Raw genomic sequence first — 21,918 nt, 5'->3', positions numbered from 1 at the left:
CCAAACTGACACGTGGAGTTAGAATTTGGATGAGAGTGGATGTCTTGTGAATGAACATTTTTGTCCCTCATCAAATAACACACTCAATCCACATTTATATGCATAATGATGTCCTACCATGTAATCAGACCTGAAGGGTGCACTGAGAACATAAATGAGTTAGAAAGGTATGTCAAGGCTGTTGCCAGGTTAAATATTTATATATATATATATACATATATACACACATATATATATATAATACACATATACACATATATATATATATATATATACATATATATATATACACATATATATATATATATATATATATATATATACATATACATACATATATATATGTATATATACACATATACATACATAGATATATATATATATATATGTATATATATACATATACATATATATATACATATACACATATATATATATATATATATGTGTATATATACATATATACGTTTGGTCTCTCAATAAAAATTAAAGGGACTACATCAGAGCTTAATGCACTTCTTGGGCATCACTTAAGCTCTATTAATAAGTATGAATATGAACTCTGGACCCAGAGCTAATCTGTCAGCTGCATTTCCTCAGAAACTCTCCCTGTGTGTGAAGTCAATATTGTCCGCTCAATATTTCCAGGAATACTGTCAAGAATTCATGCATGAAAGGGCTTCTAGGTTGTTGTGCGCGTTTGAAAACTCTAAAGTGATGCGCAATTTCATGGAAAAAGACAGAAAGGAGCAGGAGTCTGACAGTAAATAGAGATGATGTTTATTCATTTTTGCAAAAAATCTCAGCTCATGCAAGGATACAGCTCTTGTAAACAAAATCACTGGAAAATATGTAATCATTCTGCACAGATTTATTCTTTTCTTGATGGAAAACTGGAATGTATATGTGGAAGTTATAAGTTATCTTATTACAGATATCACATAAAAGAGCCAATCATCCCTCCCAACCCTCGATCCGGTTTCTGCCCCAATCTGATTTCATCGCCCAGCCATGTTGTTTTTACTCAGTGTGTGCTCTAAGTAAGTTTGTTTAATGGTAGACACTGGCATATTGCATGAGTGCCGTGTTCATTGAAGTCAGTTATGGAGTATCAACTTGGTCAAAGCATTCCAAGGCCCAGAACTGTGAAATCAAACCTGAGGAGGATTTAAAAGTAAAGTAACACTTTTAAGACATTTGTGATATACTTAAAAGAACATTAAAATAAAGAAAAAAAATATACAAAGACAGAAAAAGTGAGCGGTATTTTTGCTTATGGTATACAGTAGGACATAAGACTTGGAAATGAAAACCCTGCTGTGACTCAGGACTTAAATGACCCACAGAAGGGTTTGCATCAGGTACTGCACTCTCAGCATCCCAGCAGCACAAAATACTCACATGAAACTTAGCTCCGGGCTACAGCACGGAGCTGACTGAGGGTTACTCATCCCTTGCTGCATCAGCTCCACTTGTGGCAAGCTCCACATTTCTGTGGTCCTGAACCTTGCTATCAGTCATAAGGATCCATTTATGCGAGTGTGAAAGGAGCAGTGAGCAGCAGTTCTGTGCTGCTTAAAAACCCTGAAGCTGAGAATTCTATCTTAAAGTCCATGTGTGATTACAGGATTTTAACTGTGGACATCAACAAAAATGTTTGTTTTTTTAAACTTTTTTTATTTTATTTTTTTTTCCTAAATCAGTATCAGCTTAAAAATAGGTTAGTGAACATACTGACATCCGATGGGTTAGCCTGCTAATGAATGCTAAATAGCAATGAGCATTAAATACAGCTAAAAATGCTTTGGCAGGCAAATGGTGCTGGAACTGAATAGTAACCTACCAAAAGCTGGATGCTGCTTGTTCCAAGCAAGCACTTTCACTTTCAACCAGATGTTGGTACACTGGAGCATCAAAGTTTGGTGTGGTTACCTGGCTTCGTACAGGCAAAGGTGGATTCAGTGAAAATTCTTATTAAGCCCAATGATATGAAACTTGATAGTCAAATATTTTTCGATTATCTGTCTCTTCTTATTAATCACCTACACATCAATATCTTGGTTAAAAGTGTCAAAAATATATATATATATATATATATATATATATATATATATATATGTTTTTTTTTTTATGTATTAATGGTATTTAGAGCTAGTCTTTCCTGGTGAGCAACAAAATACCTTGATGAGTTGTACTGCACACAGGGGCCTTGGCTGAGTTTGCATCCAATGAAATCCGTTTTCTTTGGATTTCTACATTAAGTAGTGCGCTTTCTGGGAGGGGTCCTCCTTAATTTCTGTCTTTGCCAAATGTTTCAAGGTATGTTTGATGGAATGTTTTGGGGTTTCTTTGGTTGTAAAAAAAAAGAAAAAGAGAGAGGGGGGGGGGGCGCACACACACACCTATTCGTGGAATGAAAGTTTGTGTGGCCCAAGTTGAAGAGGGTAATTGTCCACACACGCTCAAAATCTGTCTGCATACAGTACATTCTGTACACAGTATGATAGATGTCCATTCTCATACCCAAATATACTTGGAGACCAGCGTATTGCTTCACCTCTGCACAAGATCAAGTGTGTAACTCCAGTCTGGTGAGGGGTTACGTTTTCACCCGAGTTAAAAGAATGCAATGCCTATTAAAAAATGTCCACATGTTGTGCCAATGAATTTATTGGAGGTTGAGATATGTCAGTAAATACGTGAAAGCACAAATAGTGAGCATAGTATTGTAGGATTTGACATTAGATCATTACTAATGTCTGTACAGATTTTTCATGGCCAGCTGTTACATGTCAGCCCCAACACGCTAATCTCACTGTGGTGCAAAAAGTGACCTTGAGAATCAGTAGGAACCATTCTGCATTAGAACCTATAATCCATCAGAAATTTATCAAAAGTCTTAGTAGTGGTGCAAACTGACCAGCTGGATCTCAGCTGTGGACACTCAGCTCCAAAGACACAAGAGCACACAAGTCTAATTTACATACAAACAGTAAAAGCCATCAAAACAAGCTAAAGGATATAATAAACAAGTCTGTTATAATAAGACAGCAGAATGTGTTTAATTGTAACTGCTGCTCTGTGTGCTTCCACTTATCTCAACTTGTGTATTTGGAATGTGGGAGGAGATGTAAGACGAGGAGACAGATGCGCTCACATAAAATGGAGAGACAGCTCATGACCGCTGCACAGGCTCATGCATAACATATTACCCAGCCAAAAGATAAGGCTCCTCTCAGATCATATGATTCACTTTGAAACAAAGATGGATATAAGGAAGGAGATGAAGACGTGGCATGGACAGTGACAAGGACGAGGAGGACAGGGACCAAATTGAAAAGAAACCCCCCTTTTTCTCTTTAAATGTTTTTTTTTTTTTTTTTTTGCATGTTTGTGTCATATATTATAACTCTGACTAAACTTCTGAGAACATTCCCACTGAGACAGTGACAAAAATAGAAGAGACCAGCATAGAAAAAGGCCCTCTATATAATATCTGACAAGGCATGTCAGTAGATTTAAAAATATAAATGTACAATATCATGCTGCAAATATTCCAAGTCCCATTACAAACACTTAGTTTGTTTTTAAACAGGCACAGTAGTGCTACCCTGGACAGGAATGCTAGAAAACATATAAAAAGACAACAAAACATTAAAGCACAGTGCTGCAACCCCCAGGTGGCACAATGCTAACAGACACCATGCTAGATAGAAATTATTTCCAATTAATCCCAAGATGTTAACTCAAATCAAACATTTTACACAGTCCAACTTTTAAAATCAACTATTTTTGCATCATAAAAAAACATGAGAAAGAAAGTTAGGCAAAGAAAACGAGCACCCCCTGCTTTACAAAAAGTCAGTAGTACTGAGAGCGAACCCCAACCTGAAGAGTTCGAGGAACGCTGGAGTGAAGGGCAACGAGCAGGAGGGACAGAGGTGTCCAGCGCAGCAGTTTGAAGTAAGGCCTCTGGTTTTTTTTGTTGGCAAAATTATAAACTGAAACATATAGATCTGAAACTTAATTACACCTAGCTTGAAATAAAATGATATGTGCAAAAGGGAAATCTTACAAATATGGGAAGAGTTTGTTTTTGTAGATCACTGGAAAAGGTTTGTACTCGAGGTGGTTGATGAGATTCTCCACCTTCTTCCCATTCGCTCAACTACTGGTCTGCCGCCGCCCTCCCGAGCGCCAGTTGGTTGACAGGCCAGCAGGTGACCTCGAGGCTTGCTGTTGATTGGACTGCAGGCTTCACGTCGAGTGGATGGTCTTCTTTAGCTTCTCCACCTCCAACTGCAAGGTACAACAACACACCACACACTCAGCATGGAGGGCACACCGATACATATGCTCAATAATAAAGTTTTTTTTGTTTGTTTGTTTGTTTTTTGTTTAAATTGAAAAAAAAATTAGTTCCAAACAATCCAAATTCAACAATCCATTTTCTTTGTTTGTTAACATTTTGGATCTTCTGTAACGCTGAAAAAGCAGAACAAGTGTGGTCTCCCTGACAGTTTGTGGCGCTCACAACCAGTGATGTCAGTAACGCGCTACTCTAATCTGACCACTTTTTTCAGTAACGAGTAATCTAACAAGTTACTGTTTCCAATCCAATAATCAGATTAAAGTTACGTATCCAAGTCACTGTGCGTTACTATTTTTGGCATTTTCTTTAGTAAAGATATATATTTGCTTTCTTCTTGCTTCTCGGGGAGTGACGTCTAGCCTATGCGACATTTAAGTAAGGTTTGGACAACTCACGTGTAACACCACGCAGCGACACAAACGTAAACAATGGAGGGAGGAGAGAGATGCGCGTTTTCTAGCTGGAAATACAGGCACTATTTTGAGTTTGTGTCAGCTAAAGATGGTAATATCAAGGTTCGTTGTACACTCTGTGCTGGCGACAAAGTGTTATCTAGCTTCAAAAACACTACATCCAACTTAAAGAAACATTTGCAGTCGCAGCACCGCACAGTCAAGGTTACAGAGAAAGTCCCACCAGGTGGTGCGAAGCAGAGAGCTGCGACTAATGCAGGAGGTCCCCCAACACCCAAAAAACAAAAGCTGGACTTCGGTGCAAAACTACTAAGTGGGGGAGAGTTGAAGAAGTTTGTCGGGCAGTATGTAGTAGAGGAAATGCTTATACACGGTTGACTCACCCTCGTTTCGTGCCATAATAAACAAGATCCCCACTACTATCAGTGCCGAGCTGCCTCACAGAGTAGCTTTTTACTTCTTACCTGGAGAAGGATTATGCAGAGTTGGAGAGAAAATCTGAAGGCCGCGCTGAATGAGGTCGACTTTGTGTCACCTACTGCGGATATTTGGACTGCTAACAACAGAAGCTATATGGGAGTAACGGTCCACTGGATCAGTAGATCCACATTAGAGCACAACAAGGCTGCATTGGCATGTAGGAGAATTTGCGGTAGACACACGTATGATGTTATTGGTGCAGAAATGGAAAACATTCACTCTTCATATGGACTACTCAACAAAGTAGTTGCAACAGTGACTGATAATGGCTCAAATTTTGTGAAGGCATTTAAAGTTTATCAGCCTGTCAAAGAGTACGATGATGAGACGGAGGAGGAAGAGTCCACCCCCACAGAAGATGATGATGATGTCACTTTTTTAGATCTGTCAGAAATCCTCTCAGCTGAGAATGAAAGTGATGGCCAGCTGTCTCTTCCCCCCCACCACAGGTATGTCAGGTAAAGAGATACTGTCTTTATTTTATTTTTTATAAAAACATGTATTTTTTTTTCAGGAAATAGTTTTGAAGTTCAACTTTAAATGTCAGGAGATACATTGTTGACTTTACTGTTAAAAATGCACTTCCAGGGGCGGACGGTGGCGCAGTGGGTTAAGCAGCCGCCCCATGTACAGAGGCTACAGTCCTCGCTGCAGCTGGCCGTGGTTCGAGTCCCGCACCGGACGGCCCTTTGCTGCGTGTCTTCCCCCTCTCTCTGCCCCCTGCTTCCTGTTTCTCTCCAACTGCCCTATCCATAAAAAGCCCCCCCCCCCCCAAAAAAAGCACTTCCAATAAAGTGAGTATTGGCACTTTAGGCAGCGGGGGGTGTTGTCGGCAGCTGCTGAATGTAACTAATAAAGTAACTTGTAATCTATCCTAGTTACTTTTAAAATCAAGAAATCAGCAAAGTAACTAAGCTACTTTTTAAAGGAGTAATCAGATTACTTTTTAAAGGTAACTATGCCATCACTGCTCACAACGCAGTGATGTCACCGACCTCGCTGTGAAGGACGCATCCTGCTGGTTTTAGTTGCGAGGATTACGATGAAGGTGTGAGCAATAGCACAATCTGAACTAAGATACAAATATATTTGACAAGAATGCTCAGACAGCGCAATGACCTACATTTCTCAAACTGTCAAATGGACCAGCTCATTCAGTCTCTTGTTTGATCTGAAATTTTGAGTGAAACGACATTGAAAACTCAGCCTTTAGTGAGATTCAAGTGGAGGAAACGTTTTAAAGAGTTTTTCATTTTTTTCTTAAGGAACATGAAGTCACTGGTAGTGACTAATTCACTAAGAAAATCCCAATCGATTTTTAGAATAGCATAATAGTCCCCAAATATGGGCATACTAGCATATACAAATGAAGAAGTGATGAACCCCCACAGAAGACCAGAAAATGGGAGTGAGAAAATATTAGTGGCATGCTTCTTTAACTGACTGTAGAGTGACTGAGACTTCCTCACAATTAAACACAGACATTAAAATGTTATTCAGTTAAATAGAAACCACTTAGATACCCTATCACACAGACATGGAAAATACTCCAGGAACTAGAACCTTGACTAAATTTACATCATCAAATCTAAGCCAGGACAACATGATCTTTAAAAAGATAAAAAGTAGGAATTACAAACAGCAAAAAACAGTCCCTGAAGGTCTTTAATGTGCAACACTATTTGCACATGTCAACATCGGACAACATTTAGCACGTGACTTGTATAATGTCTCCTCTAGCTTTGGGGACGCTTTCTGAAGTCTGAAAAATGAACTCTGACAGTGTCAGGGCCATGCGGACCTGAAGGAATTTAACTAATTGATGTAAGATTTAAAAGATATTACCAAGCTGGAAGGGTTTAATCAAAACCTTTTCAAATGCTGACTATGGGACATCATCGCCTTTGTCAGGCCATTAAAGAGATGCTATCATTCCGATATGCATGACTTTTACATTAATGTTCCTTAGGGGCAGATATGTTTGCATTCTATTCTCGCATTCAAACATGCAATCTGGCCGTGTTTATATACTTGGGACATTCACTTTAGTGCTTTGTATCATAATAGGAAATGCACAACATTACATAAGTATGTAATCATTCATCTGTGTTACTTATCAGAAGTCAAAATGTAAGTTACAACTTTATCATTATTTCTGTCTCACAGATGAAGCCTCAGTTTGACCCCTCAATTTCTTTCAAAAATGTCCTCTGCCATCTGGCAATACATGGCCCTGTAACATACACAGTGTGCATTATGTTGCACGTGTATTGATTTAACATGTATGCCACAACCAAATCTTTCCTAAATGCATCAGAAAAAGCTAACTGTATAACAGATAAGGTTGGAATTTTCTTTTTTCGTCTTTTTGTGAGCATGTTTGTTCATCTTCACAGTATATAAAAACATGCCACCTTATTCTCGTTAGGTTCTGTGAGATTACCCTAGTGTATCTCTGAACATATTGGGTGGTTGAGGTGTTTTTTGCCAGCCTCTGAAACATGACAATAAGTGCATGTGCTTGTTCTCTGATGGAGGTTCCTTTTTGTTCTTGCTTTTATAACAGTGGTGTTCCATTCCAACTGTAGGACAGCCAAAGTCAAACAAAAATATTCTCTAGTGATACTTAAAATTAAGGTACTGTGTAGCTGGCAGTCGTTTTCATGACTGACACTATTATATCCGTGAAATGCTTGGATACTGACCAGTGAAGTCCAGCTTACGCTTTTAAAGTAGTTCTGGCCATAGTAGCTACTATACGACTGACCTTGCACACCCTTGGAAAAGCTGATGAAGGCTCTGTGCTGAAATCTGTAAATCTACAACCACCGTTCATCTGAGGTGAATAAACAGGTGAAATTTGAGTACTTATGTCCTTAAAAAAAAAAAAAAGATGAGATGTGCTTCCCTTTTTCCTGCACTTTTTAGTAGATGTTGTTATAGGTTTAGTGACGTTTAATTTTTTTGCTAGACTTTGGGGGCTGCCAAAGGATTTCATTGTCGTAGCAAAATCTCTTGAGATCTTGTGATGTGCATTTTTTTTTCATTCTTACTAAAGGTGACCTGAATCTGTCAATAAGGTATAATAAAAATAAAATTGGAAAAAAACATCCATGCACTCCATCTAAATATGCCGTTAAAGGGTGTACTGAAAAAAAATGGTAGATGCTGAAGATTATACATCGAAGATGGAAGAAGTAAGCCGCAAGATGCTGGCTAAAGAGATATGATGAACACTTACACTTTGGTTGCTATGCGCCGACCTTATCGGCAGCAAGTCTGTGTAGCTCTGAATTTTGTTCGTCGTTTATATAATTATGTGTAATTTTAGTTTCAATCTAAACATTTTTAGTGATCTGCTTTTTATTTACATTTTGTTTTATTCTTATTTTTTAACAATGTGCACTGCTACTAGTAAAGCAGTGTACACAAGAGAGGAACTGTTGGCACTGTCAAGGATAGGACGCGGAATTAAACATCAAATTCCGACCGAGCTAAGAAAGTTGTACCTTGGATGCAGAGCTGGAGCAAAACCAAAGAGGCACAACAGGAGGTGGAGGTACAAGCCTTTTCTGTCCTCTGTAATTATGGTAAACACTAACTGGCAAACACAACTATCTATTGACTCCCACATTATTCCAAAGTTATGGAAGACTTCCATAATTTTACCGATTCCTAAAAAGGCTAGTCCTCAAGAGGACAATGACTACCGGCCCGTGGCCATCACCTCAAACGTTTTTAAATCCTTTGAGAAAATAATGATAGGAAAACTTCGCACAGATGTGCAACCAGCTCTTGATAAGTATCAGTTTGCCTACACTGAGAACCGCAGCACAGGAGATGCCATAGCAACAATAATGCATCTGGTGGTTAAACATCTTGAAAACCCCGCAGGTTATGCCAGACTTCTTTTTGTTGATTTTAGTTCCGCTTTTAATCTTATCCAGCCACACATTCTTCCTGAAAATTTAACTCAGCTGAATGTAAACCCGTTTTTAATTAGGTGGTATTATTCTTTTTTATCAAATAGGCCACAACAGGTTAAGTTCAATTCTACTTTGCCTGACCGTTTTTGTTTACGCTATACACTAACGACTGTGTCAGTTCTGGGCCAAATCAATACATTGTCAAATTCTCAGATGATACTGTTATTCTTAGCCTGCTCACTAAACATGATGATTTGAACATTCACCAAACAGCAATAGATACGTTTGTTAATTGGTGTGATTCACACTTAAAAAAAAAAAACAGTAGAGATGGTGTTTGATCCTAAATCCCTCTGTGGCCAGGGTAGCTATTGATCAGGTGAACACTTTTAAGTACCTGGGGGTGCATATAGACAGCGATCTCAGCTGGCGTACCAGCTGTGCCAGAATACACCAGCGTCTACATTTTCTGCGCAGACTTAAGAGTCTTTGGAGTATGTAAAAACATCGTGTTAATCTTCTACAGAGCCATGATAGAGTCTGTTCTCCGTTATGGGATTACCTGCTGGTTTGGCAATCTCACGGTAAAACACAGGGCAGAAATCTCAAGCCTCATTAAAACAGCAGGCAGGATTATTGGGGTGATGTCCCCCCTTAACCCACAGGAGCTCTTTGAGCAGGCCACTATAAGTCAGGCGAATGTCATTGCATCAGATGGTGATCATGTACTAAATGGGGAATATATTCTTTTAAACTCTGGGAGGAGGTTTAGACTCCCTCTGTGTAAACACAATCGCTACAAACATTCCTTTATACCTCATTCTATTAAGATACTGAATAAACTTGGGGAAAAATGGGATTGAGTGGGACAAAAAGGGACCTCTGCAGTTAGTGTTTGTACTGTAGGTGGTGATGGAATGGAGTAATGACCATGAGGGTACTAGCTGAGAGGGGGGTATACATGGATGAATGTATCCTTGTTTTTACTATTTTTCTTAAATTATGGACTGGATGGGACAGGGGCAGTGGGTTAGGACATCCAATGTTTCTGAGCCTGTACCTTACATTTTATTGTTGTCTGTTTTGTCTGTTGGTGTTGTCCTCTTATGCGTTTTATGGTGCTGTAACCTCCCATTATCCGAGACAAATTTCTCCTTTGTGGAGACTAATAAAGAAACCTAACCTAACCTAACCAGTGACATTAAAGACCTCCTGAACCAGAAAAAGAGGGCGTTCCAGAATGGGGATGGAGAAAGGCAGAGAAGTGTACAACAGGAGCTTAAAAAGACACTACGTCCAGCTAAGGTGGAGTACAAGAAAAAGGTAGAGAGACAGCTGGAGAACAATAACACCAAGGAGGTGTGGACGGGCATGAGGACCATCACTGGATACAGACTGAAGAACTCTCAGTCTGTGGAAGGTGATGTGGACAGAGCCAACACTTTCAACCAATACAACAGGTTTGACAGTGTGGCTTTTTCCAGCTCTGCTGCTGCTCCCTCCACCCCCACCACTACAGCTGCCTCTATACTGCTTCCACCTCAATGGCAACACACATCGCCAAGCCTCCTCCTCCACCTGACTGCACCTCCACCTCTGCAGCAACTGTCAGCAACAGGCTTCTTCAGTCCAACTGTACCTCCACCTCTACGGCAGCTTCCACCATCAGGCCTCCTGAGCCCAGCTGCACCTTCACATCTGTGGCTGCTCCAACCGCACCTCCACCTCTGCAGCAACTCCCAACACTAGCCCTCCTCTGTCCAGCTGCACCCCCATCTATCTCTATGATTGATAGCAACATCACTCCTGTCGCCATCCCTCCGCTACAACCTGGGCAGCTCCCTCTGTGTCTAACTATAGAGGAGGTTGGAGCTGAGCTCAGGAGACCTACAAGAACTACTAGAAAAGAACTACAGGAAACATCTGCCCTCTGTAATTGTGAACAAAGGTTTCTATACCAAATATTAAGTTCTATTTTTTTATTGTATCAAATACTTATTTTCTGCAATAAAATGCAAATTAATTATTTAATAATCATACAATGTGATTTTCTGGATTTTTTTTTAAGATTCTGTCTCTCACAGTTGAAGTGTACCTATGATGAAAATTACAGACCTCTCTATTCTTTGTGAGTGGGAAAACTTGAAAAATCGGCGGTGTATCAAATACGTTATTTTCCCCACTGTATATCTGTGCCATGCTGGAAGAAGCTGGGCACTGTTGTGTCCACCACTGTTCTGATAGAAAAATCTAATGGTCGGTCCACATATGGCTCGTCAGCAGCACAGGCAGGCTGTCAAGGGACTGCTAAGGTGAGAATGACGGCAGTGATAAGTTAGAATGCCTTAGGTATAAAACGATTAATTATTACCACAGCGCTGTCCTGAATTTTTACCAGAGCCACCATGAGGTTGCTCACCCTCTACTTAAAGCGAAATTCAATTTATTAATCAGATCAATTTGGCCTCTAGACATATTTAAAATTCCAATACTGACGGATTTTACTCACTGAAGGAACAGTGCATAACATCTGCCGACATGGCGATAACGACCACCTCAATGGTCCATTCACTCATTATCTAGCAACAAATTGTATCTATATCAGTCGTCTAAATGACCTGCTGAGGAGATAACAAGCAACTTGCTTCACTGCAAAGATTATTCTTTAGTGATTTTCAACTGAGAAAAGCCACATAGATGTTTATTTTTGTTTTCTGCCAACACATATTAAGTTTTTGCTTTCTTTAATCCGATTCACACAACATTGCCTGTTACTTAATTTGGTAATAGCTTACCTCCATTTCACAAATGTCTACTCTTCTCTAAAAACAGTTTTCTTCGTCGTCGTCGTCATCCTCTGAACAATACTCTTCTTCCGCATGCATTTTGTAACAGACATGGTGTAAGATAGTGATGCAAATATCAACGTTAAACCATGAAACAGGGCAGCAGAAATGAAAATAAAAGGTTTGGGCTGAGGTAGAAACATAACAATTAATGAAACGATACTTTGGTGACAAGTGATGCCTCTTTGAGCCAAAGATCTGCTGGTTCTGACCCAAAAGTCATTTGATTTTGACCAGCAAAAACAATGAGTGGAAAGAAACACAAATAACTCCAAAATGCCCAATTTTCTGGAGGGCAATCAGAAATTGGTGGAGTATTACTTCAAGCTCCAACATACATGTTCATGCCTCTTGAATAGCTGCTTCTCTCCAGTCTTGTGAGCTTTTTTTTTTAAGCATCATAAATCTGAAGCCAAAGCTTTTTGTTTGTGTAGTCAGAAAAAAAAGGAAGGCCTCCTCTGTTATTCATGTCATAGGAGTGAGAACTTCAACAATAGTCGCCAGTACATGCAACCAGCTGCAATTTGTTTTGCGGCGTAAATTCATATGTATATGTAAAGAGGGACAGTGTAGGAGTGAGTAATTAAAAAATTGAATTAAATATTAAACTTCATCAGGAACAATGCGCTTGCCTTTTTATCTGCTACCAGAATACAACCAAGGCCAAAATACAAACAGATATTCAACAAAATATTGCCTCAGGGCCACAAAGTCTAAACAATCACAAAGTGCTTCAGGCAATAAGTTAAAATGAGAGTAGACAAGATAATGCCAGTGTTAATTTCATCCTGAATATTTTGTTGAACATGCAGACAGCAGCATCCGTGTTTAATTATGTACAAGTTCTGTTGACAGTGCATGACCAATGACAATTACCTAAAGCTGAGAAAAGAAAGGGAAGGCAAGTGGGACCATTTGTTCTGATTCCTAAGCTTTTGATTGAGTTTCAGTCAGTTCACACGTAGGTACAGATAAAAACCTACAGTTCCATTGTTAAAACATCCTGCCAAAGTGTCTTTGTAGTTTCCCATTCCTGCCGAGCTTGGTGAACTGACTGCTAAAATTAACACTACTTGTGCCGTTCAAATGTGAACAAAAAGTATCAATATTTGTTTAAACTAATGAAGTAATGACTGTAGACAGCTCAGCATGTGTTTCTATAATAATCAATGCTACCTGCAGGGTCACACGCTTTAGTCGCTCCTCATCCAGCTCTCCTCGCAGCTCTGCTATCTCTTTCCTGGAGACAAACAAACACATGCACGCACCCATCACCATATGCCTACAATCTTCCAACTCATGATATAAATACAGTGTGGTGTTGACAAGTAAAAACACTTATCAGGAAAGCTTCTGACGAGTACTTATTTGAATATAAACAAATTCTCAAATTCTCAGACACTTCACTATACTTTCAAAGTCAACTGTTCACGAGATTATTCCAAACAGAATTAAGTTTTAAGCTTAATTTTAGTGTCAGAATTATAATACAGAATTATAATTTGCATAATATCTAGAACCTCAATTATTATCATTTACAATGACATGGTATAGTATCATTAACCAACAAAAGGAAGGTAAGAGATAGTAAAATAAGGAAATAAAAAGGGACAGGAAGAAGAACACAATATAGAACTTATAGTCTGTCTGAATTGGTAAAAGCTATACTGAGCACTAGATGCTTCATTGTTTCAACACATTTCATCCAACTGTTGTGCAATTGCCAACCTAAAAGTAAAGCTGGTATTTAAGAAATATTAATTTTTGCTACAGTAAATCCATGCATATCTCCAAGGTATTGAAAGACATTAAATTTTTCGTGAAACTTTGCTTTCATGCATATTAAGTTGAATTACATTTGCTGGGCTTTGAGCAGCTCCACACACAGTAGCAAGTCTTTCATCTGGTTTCTGAGCTCATCCAGCTGGGAGCTTGACTCTTCGGGCTCCAACCGGGTTCTGCTGCTCTGTGAGGTGCCGATATCGGAGTTGTGGGCTACTACAGGGCTCGGCTTGGTCTCGGTGAGCCTGTGGAGCGATGGTGACTGGGATAAGGTGTTTGTAGAAGGCTGCAAAGATTAAACAGAGGTAAAATATAAGACAAACTGCCATGTTTTCCAAATGTGTGAAAATCAACTTTAAAAGATTGTGGGTTCACACAACCGATGAGAGAAGACCGTAGCAAGTATGAGTCATTTCATTTCAATACACATGTATTCAGTGAGTCACAATCAATGTATGACACACTGTGCAGGGTGTTGTCGGATAGAAAACACTTCCACCAAGATATAAATGTGTCAAGATGAAGTTCATATGTATGCAATAGGCACTTGTCAGAAATAAAATGAAGGATGACTGGTTTTTGCATCACCAAATCCTCAATGTGCATTTGGTACAGCACCCCTATGGCATGCCTTCTTATGTAGCCGTCAGAGTATTATTGAGTGTCTGTACACGTTTATCACGTCATGGACTAATGCTTATCAGTAATTCTCTGCAAAACATCTGAGACCACCACCACAGTCAATCTCCACTTTCAAGCATAAAATTCTCAATCCACTGTGTTTTTGATGAATTCTTACATCGGATACACATGCACACACTCAAATTTGGCATCTGAGTGTGTTCTATTCCCTTTTTTAGGCATAAATGTACAAATATTAAAGCGTGTTTTCATGACAATTTATTATAAACCTTGAGGATATAGAAAACCTTTTTAACACTACACCTAGCTGTTGTTGGTCTCCTTTTAGATGCCACTTTGGATCTTTTAACCCCTAACCCCTTTCTGCCACGCATATACACCCAGTAATTCTAAGTGTGTCACATGCGGGGTCGGCCGTGGCTCAGTGGTTAGAGTCGGTCGTCCAATAACCGGAAGGTTGGCGGTTCGATTCCCACTCTCGCCACTAAAAAAGATTGGTGGAACTGATAGGTGGAGGGATGTCAGTCCACCACCTTGTCACGGCTGAGGTGCCCCTGAGCAAGGCACCGTGCCCCCATGCTCCCCGGGCGCTGAATGGCAGCCCACCGCTCTAGATTGGCATCTGTCTCTGAGTGTGTGTGTGTGTCAACAGGTGCCAACCTGAATGGGTTAAAAGCAGAGGACAATTTTCATGTGTATGCATGACCAATAAAAATCGGATCTTAATTTTTTTTTTTATTCTAAGTACAATCTATAAGGCCAAATCAGTAAATTCTAAAGTAGCATGTAAAAGTTTGGAACAGTGGTAAAATGCATTCCTATAAATGATGAACGAAGTCTTTGCCTTTGGACCTGAGCACTTCAGAGAGAAAATGTCTAGCTATAAAATTACTCTAGATGTTATTTCCTTGGCTTCTCGTACTAAAGCAAGAAACCTTGGAGTTATGTTTGACCAGGATATGTCTTTTGACTATTAATTGTTAAAAATCAGGAACATCCTGTCTCAGAGTGATGCAGAAAAACTAGTCCATGCATTTGTTACTTCAAGACTGGACTAATGTAATTCTTTATTTATTGGGCTGTCCCACATATTCTCTGAAAAGCCTTCAGTTGATCCAAAATGCTGCAGCCAGAGTTTTGATGAGAACTAACAGGGGAGATCATATTTCTCCAGTTTTAGCTTCTCTTCATTGGCTCCCTGTTAAATTCAGAATAGAATTTAAGATTCTCCTTACATATAAAGCTCTTAATGACCGAGCTCCAACATATCTTAAAGATCTCGTTGTAAGATATTTTCCTAACAGAGCACTATGTTCTCAGACTGCAGGTTTACTTGTGGTTCCCAGAGTTTCTAAAAGTAGAATGGGAGGCAGAGCCTTCAGTTATCAGGCCCCTCTATTGTGGAATAAGCTGCCAGTAAATGTCCGGGAAGCAGACACCCTTTCTAACTTTAAGATTAGGCTTAAAACATTCCTTTTTGATAAAGCTTATAGTTAGGGATGGATCAGATGATCCCGAAACATACCATCGTTAAGCTGCTATAGGCCTAGATTTGGGGGCCGAAGAGAAGTTTCTGTGCAATTGGTTGGTTTCCTCAGCTAGGAAATTGTTTTTGAATTGGCTCTGTATTAATGAATTGGATCAATTTCTTATCCAATTAATTGGATTTGATTGGATTATGATTACAATGAATTTAACTCCAATTATCTTGAATTGGACAATACTATTGAAGTGCCTTGAGATTATATTTGTTGTAATTTGGCGCTATGTAAGTACTGAATTGAAAGTTAAATCTTGTTGCAGTAAAAACACAACCTCGCAGTAAATTGAATAAAATCCCAAATTTTAATTTTCAAAATGTTTAAAATTTAATTATTTTTCTGTATTTGAAAATGAGAAAAAGGGTTAAGCAAAAAAAAATTGGGCAGCTTGCTAGGTCAGCTTATAGTAACTTAAAAATTATAAGCTAACAACATGGATGCCTGATAAGAATTCTTCTGAGAGTGAATGTAATTAAGCAATAAGCTCGCTGATGCCATCACTGAGCTATCAGATATCACATCTGGAGGAAAACAGCAAAGATCCAGGGGAACACACACACACTGCAAACACCACCGGTCAAACCAAGAAAGCCTGTACTTCCTGAGGTAACCTCGGAAGGCTAAACTACAGAGACACATTCTTGTAAACTTCTACAGAAACGTTTTACAGAGTATATCCACATGAAACATACCAAACTGACACAGGATGTGCTTGGCCTGACAGGAAGACTTTTCAGCTGGTGAAAAAAAGATTTCGTCAAACAACATCTGTATGCTATATATCAATGAGAATTTTGGTAGAATAATAAACTAGCGGATCTCGTCCTCTTCTTGAGCAAGTTCATTTTTGAAGTGGTGGCGTTTGAAGAGTTGTGGAAGCCATTCTCTTGATCATAGTTTTTCCCAGACGCAGCTGCTTATAGTAGCCTCAGGCAACTGGTTATTAAGATAATGTTTGAGGGGATGGTATTTTTAAAGTTTTGGAATTTGCATCACTTGGCCTTTCCTGATTACTGTGTACCAATTATTGTTCTAACAATATATTTAAGGTCTAACACCCTGTCAAATGTTACAAGATATGTTACATTTGTAACAATCAAACAATTATGGTTTGCTGTGCTTGTTCAGGGTTAAATTCTTAGTAGATTTCTGTCAGCATTGAGATTTTGACACACTTTCAATCTTTATTTTCCAAATGTTTTGGGCCACTTTCATTGTTTGTGTCAACATGGCTTTTTATATTATGATTCTAACCCTTAATTACACTTAAAATGTCATGCAAACCCACACAACTTTCTTTAAAGTGCTTCAATTCTTCCCGGGTGGTTCCAGGTTAAACAAGGACTTATATGATTACAACCTACATTGGCAGACTCGCTCATTTCTGCTCTTGGTCTTCTCTGGTAAAAATGTAACAAGGGTAACAATCTCATTGAAATAAAACTAACAGGGTGAGGAAAAGGATACTGGGGGTCTGTTTCCTGTAATATAACCTCTGGCTGTCTGAGCCACCAGGTTATGAGCAGTCCAAGCCTGGCTTTTCTCTGACGACTAGGTTTGTGAGGGCTGTCTGAAGCTGTGCACCCTCCAGCTCAACAACCACGTGTAATTAGTCTCGGCTGTCCATGACAAATCCAGGCAAGATAGCATCGAAGGCAATTATTGAAATGCTCAAGTGAAAGATGGAGCAGCAGGTGGTGGTCCTCTGTCTCCCTTTTTATGTGCTTAGTGCAGCTTAGCTGCACACAGGTGTCTAGAGGGTGCCAATTAACTGACCGATGTGAGGTTGTTTGTGTCACTGGGAGCTGCTCTGTTTGAAGACCAGAAGTTGATTTTTATTTGTATTTGAGTTACATTCTATTTGGCTTTGTTATTCCATTATATTGTTTTGTTATTCTATTTTTCATTTAAATGCAGCTAAATATTGCTATGATCACTCAGTAATCTTTTTCAAAACTTGCTTTATTTTGATCCCACATGTTTTCTTTTATATGAATGATGCATTTGCATTCGGATCACTTTTGATTTTACAATAATTTTCTCCATGTTCAAGCTTGTCAATAGCTCCAATTCCCAACGGGAAAATATGCTGCTGCAGTGTAAATTACTGTTATAGATAATTATTGTTATAGATGGATAGATAAAGATTTAGCAAAACTCTTCAGGGACCGCCATGAATGGATCGGCATGCTGTTTTTGTAGCTTGGCAACAACTTGGCTCAAAGCATCAGCAGGTAATACAGGTGACTTCTCTCAATAAAGTAGATGTGGACAGAAACTTGCAGCCAATAGTTTAAGCCTCATTTATACTCGGAAACCAGGTCGTCTGCGTGTGTGTCGCAGTTAACGCAGACACTCTGGTGCACCTCCTCAAAATTGTAACTCACCGCAGACATTGCCGCCGGGAGGAGAGAAAGGAGGCCTCTGATTGGTCAACTCTACATCCGCTCTACACTATGCGTATTTCCGGTTTGCTAACCGGCTGACGCTAACCGTGCTAACCGTGACGATTCTTTCGCCTCTCTGCCAGCTCCAGTAGTAGCAATATTTCTTCTATTTCTAGATCGATCAGCTGCATCTCAATCAAAGTGCGCATTCGTCCAGTCGCCATTGTTGTTGAATGACCTCCGTAATCGTAACACCCACAATCCTAGCTTGTTCGTGATTGTCCCTCTTGCGTTGTGGCGTGGGATTAACATAGCGCAGACAGCGCTTCAAGGCATAAATCAAAAATAACTGCGTCGTGTCTGCGACAAGCTCACTGCGACACACTGCTGCGAAGTATACACGAGCCGCCAAAACATTTGGAAAATAAAGATTGAAAGTGTGTCAAAATCTCAATGCTGACAGCAATCTACTAAGAATTTAGCCCTGAACAAGCACAGCAAACCATAATTGTTTGATTGTTACAAATGTAACATATCTTGTAACATTTGACAGGGTGTTAGACCTTAACCTTCAGGGTGCAGACATGCCCCTTCTCAGTGAAATGTTGAGGATAAGTTATTAACAAGCACCGTAGTCCCTCTTCCTGTACTGTTATCTCTGTCTGCAGCTTTTGTCTTTCAATAAAGTCTGAAAGCACGGTCAAGAGGTTGCGGCGGTGGTGGTATGGTACATTATGGCTTGGCTTGATCTTTTTTTTTTTTACTTTTCGATGTGATACGATGCGATTTTTTTTTTTTGGCACTACCCCAGCCAAGGTTCCAAGCGAGCAGAGCCGATACTATACACTGACGTGGAGGCACAGCAGAGATCTAATTGGTCAGAGAGAATCATCACCAGTGGGCATAAACATCATCTCTACAACACATCACACAGACACACTTCCTTGTTCCATGAAAATGTTTGGGTTATTGTTTTCATTAGAAATTACTACATGAGCGTTTTATTAACCTGGAGTTTGGATTTAAAGATCAATCTTTGAGTGTTACAGAGCTCAGCTCAGGTCTGCAGTGAAGCGGTTGTTTATCTCTCCTAAAAGATATTCAAACCCTTCTGGATTAACAGACTCATTGTGTACAATAACCCCTCTTTACTCCTCGATAGTAAGCTGCTTTAGATGAAAGCATCTGCAAAATGAATGTAATATAATAAACATACACATCATGTAAAAAAACGTATGGTACCATGTCGAGAAAAATTCATTACTGGATCAATATGTCACTAATTCCAAAGGAACAAGCCTGTAAGAACAACAACAACATGAGGGATAGCATTCACCTGCATTTGGTTGTCTGTGTTTCCATAGTTTCTTATAATAACTCTCAGGGATACTGCAATTCCGTTAGTTTTTTTTAATTTATTGGATTGTGGCATCAGCTCAGCATCATGAGACAGAAAATAAGTTGCTGCTTGCTGGCAAAGTAATGGGTTAAGAAAAATAAAAATAAAGGACAAGTTTCACTCTGTTTTACATCAAGTTCGAGACATTCTTGAAGATGGCCAACTGGGGAGACAAGGAGGTCCGCGAGCTCCTCAGCCTCCGAGCAGAGGACGTTATTTACCGCCACATGTCGGGGACGGTGAAAGATGGACCTCTGCTGGAAGGGCTGGCGAGAAAGATGGGAGAGCGCGGTTTCCCACGCAGCAAGAAGCAGGTGACCAACAAACTAAAGGCCATGAGGAAAAAGTTCCATGCGGTTAATGACCACAACGGCAGGAGTGGCAGAGGGCGATTGGACTGGCCATATTTTGACATGTGCCACGCCATCTGGGGAGGAAGCCACTCTGTATTTAACCCTACCTCCGACGCATGGCTTGTGCCTACATCTTTGTACATGCCCAGCATTTTATGTGTTTCGTGTGACGCTCTGCCACTAGGCAACGCCCCCTGAACTCGGCTTCAGGCGACACGGGTCACCTAATACGCCAAGCTTTCACATTGCTCGACGAGGGTCGAAGTGGCAATTTGGACCCGCTAAGGTAGCGGGTCTCAGTGTGAAAGGGGCTATAGAGACAAACAAGACACACAACCATCCAAGCTCACACTCACTCCTAGGGTCAATTCAGAGTCACCAATTATCTGACATGCATGTTTTTTTGGATGGTGGAAGGAACCCGAAGAGCAAGCTCAACACAGAAAGGCCCCAGACGGGGTTCGAACCTGAAACCCTCTTACTGTGAGGTGACGGTGCTAACCATTGTAAATGCAAAATGCTCTACAGGATGCAAAGATTCTCCTAAGATTTATCTTTATCTATATAGAAATCTCTTACGACCATTATTTTACACATTTCACGCACAACTTACGAAATAGAGCACGGCATCCATTCAATTACTTATATTCCCAGAGCGAAGAATAAAATGAATAATAAAAGAGGGCATTAATTAGGACTTCTGGTTTTCTCAATGAGAACCAAGTCTTGCGTTCAACTTCTGGTTTTAAAAGACCAAGATGGTGCCCAGTCAAAACTTTGAACCTGAGCCCTCAAAAAAATTGGCTGATATATCGTACAGTCTGTCACCAAAAAGTACGCAGGAGCCACTATCCTGCTAGCTTAAATTATCTTTAGACGATAGTAGGTTTTGCATTGGGCAAATTTGCCCATTTCGGATCTCAGAACAATTTTAAAGATTTTTAAAAACCTATTATGTTAAAAAAAAAAAAAAAATTCAACATAAACGAATTCTAACTACTAATTTAGTCCAGAACAAAAGAGCATCTAGTTGATAGGAATACACAGCATGAAGTAAACTCCCTATTTTTACAGAAAAAAAGTAAGTGTACATTTCTGTTGTACACATTTCTGCAGCTGAATGGTTGAAGGAGCTTAATGCTGTTCTTTTTCAGTCAGTCCACAGAGCTACATGAGAACAAGTAAGCGACACTGTCAGCTGTCTCAAAAAAAGTTGTAAATGGAGCCGCCAAACTCACCAAATGGCTAAGTTGTCAACGCTGCAGTCGTAAAGGAACAATTCGCGAGCATATTTATTTCAAAGTGCAGTTTTATGCAATTAGGGGGCTGCTGCTGCAGCAAGATGCTCTCACTGACAGAATATCACTAAATGAACATTAAGCAATTCAAACTGTTAGTCATTTGCAAATATCACAAGAGAGATGAAAAGCTTTAAGTTACCTTTCTGGTTTCTGATTGCTTTGGTTTGGTTGCCTCCTCTTCATCAATGTTGAATGATTTCTCAACACTTTCTTCCTTGTTGGGCTGCAAGGGAAGAGATTCGTTCAAACTTTTTTTTTTTATGTGATTAGTAAGCAATACAACAGTGCTCAAGTGCTCATCTTCAGTGGCATTAATGCTCCAAAATGATCAGGAAGGCTGACTAATGTCTTTACTTAAGTCACTGCTCTGAGAGATGAGTAGAGGGAGAACAGAGTGAGGTGAGACTGCAGTGTGAAAATGCCTGTCACTGAGTGGACGTTTCCTATGTAATCAGGAGGTGGCTGTCAAAGTGCAA

The 21,918-nt window shown here is 39.7% G+C and overlaps 1 protein-coding gene across 2 annotated transcripts in view; it reads right to left on the bottom strand.

Annotated features, from left to right (window-relative positions):
* Positions 1 to 758: 758 nt before the first annotated feature.
* The window catches only part of cd2ap (CD2-associated protein), a 90,773-nt gene continuing 69,613 nt past the window's right edge, over positions 759 to 21,918 (bottom strand). For both annotated transcript variants that reach the window (XM_075459636.1, XM_075459635.1), the window contains 4 exons: positions 21,582 to 21,665; positions 13,894 to 14,105; positions 13,214 to 13,277; positions 759 to 4,299 (listed from right to left, as the gene is read on the bottom strand). In XM_075459636.1, the coding sequence (XP_075315751.1) occupies positions 4,258 to 4,299; positions 13,214 to 13,277; positions 13,894 to 14,105; positions 21,582 to 21,665 (402 nt within the window). In that variant the 3' untranslated portion in view covers positions 759 to 4,257. The remainder of the gene's footprint in view (positions 4,300 to 13,213; positions 13,278 to 13,893; positions 14,106 to 21,581; positions 21,666 to 21,918) is intronic.

The sequence above is a fragment of the Odontesthes bonariensis genome, chromosome 24, assembly GCF_027942865.1.
Source record: "Odontesthes bonariensis isolate fOdoBon6 chromosome 24, fOdoBon6.hap1, whole genome shotgun sequence".
Classification (NCBI taxonomy): domain Eukaryota; kingdom Metazoa; phylum Chordata; class Actinopteri; order Atheriniformes; family Atherinopsidae; genus Odontesthes; species Odontesthes bonariensis.
This window is presented reverse-complemented; position numbering and strand designations above follow the sequence as displayed.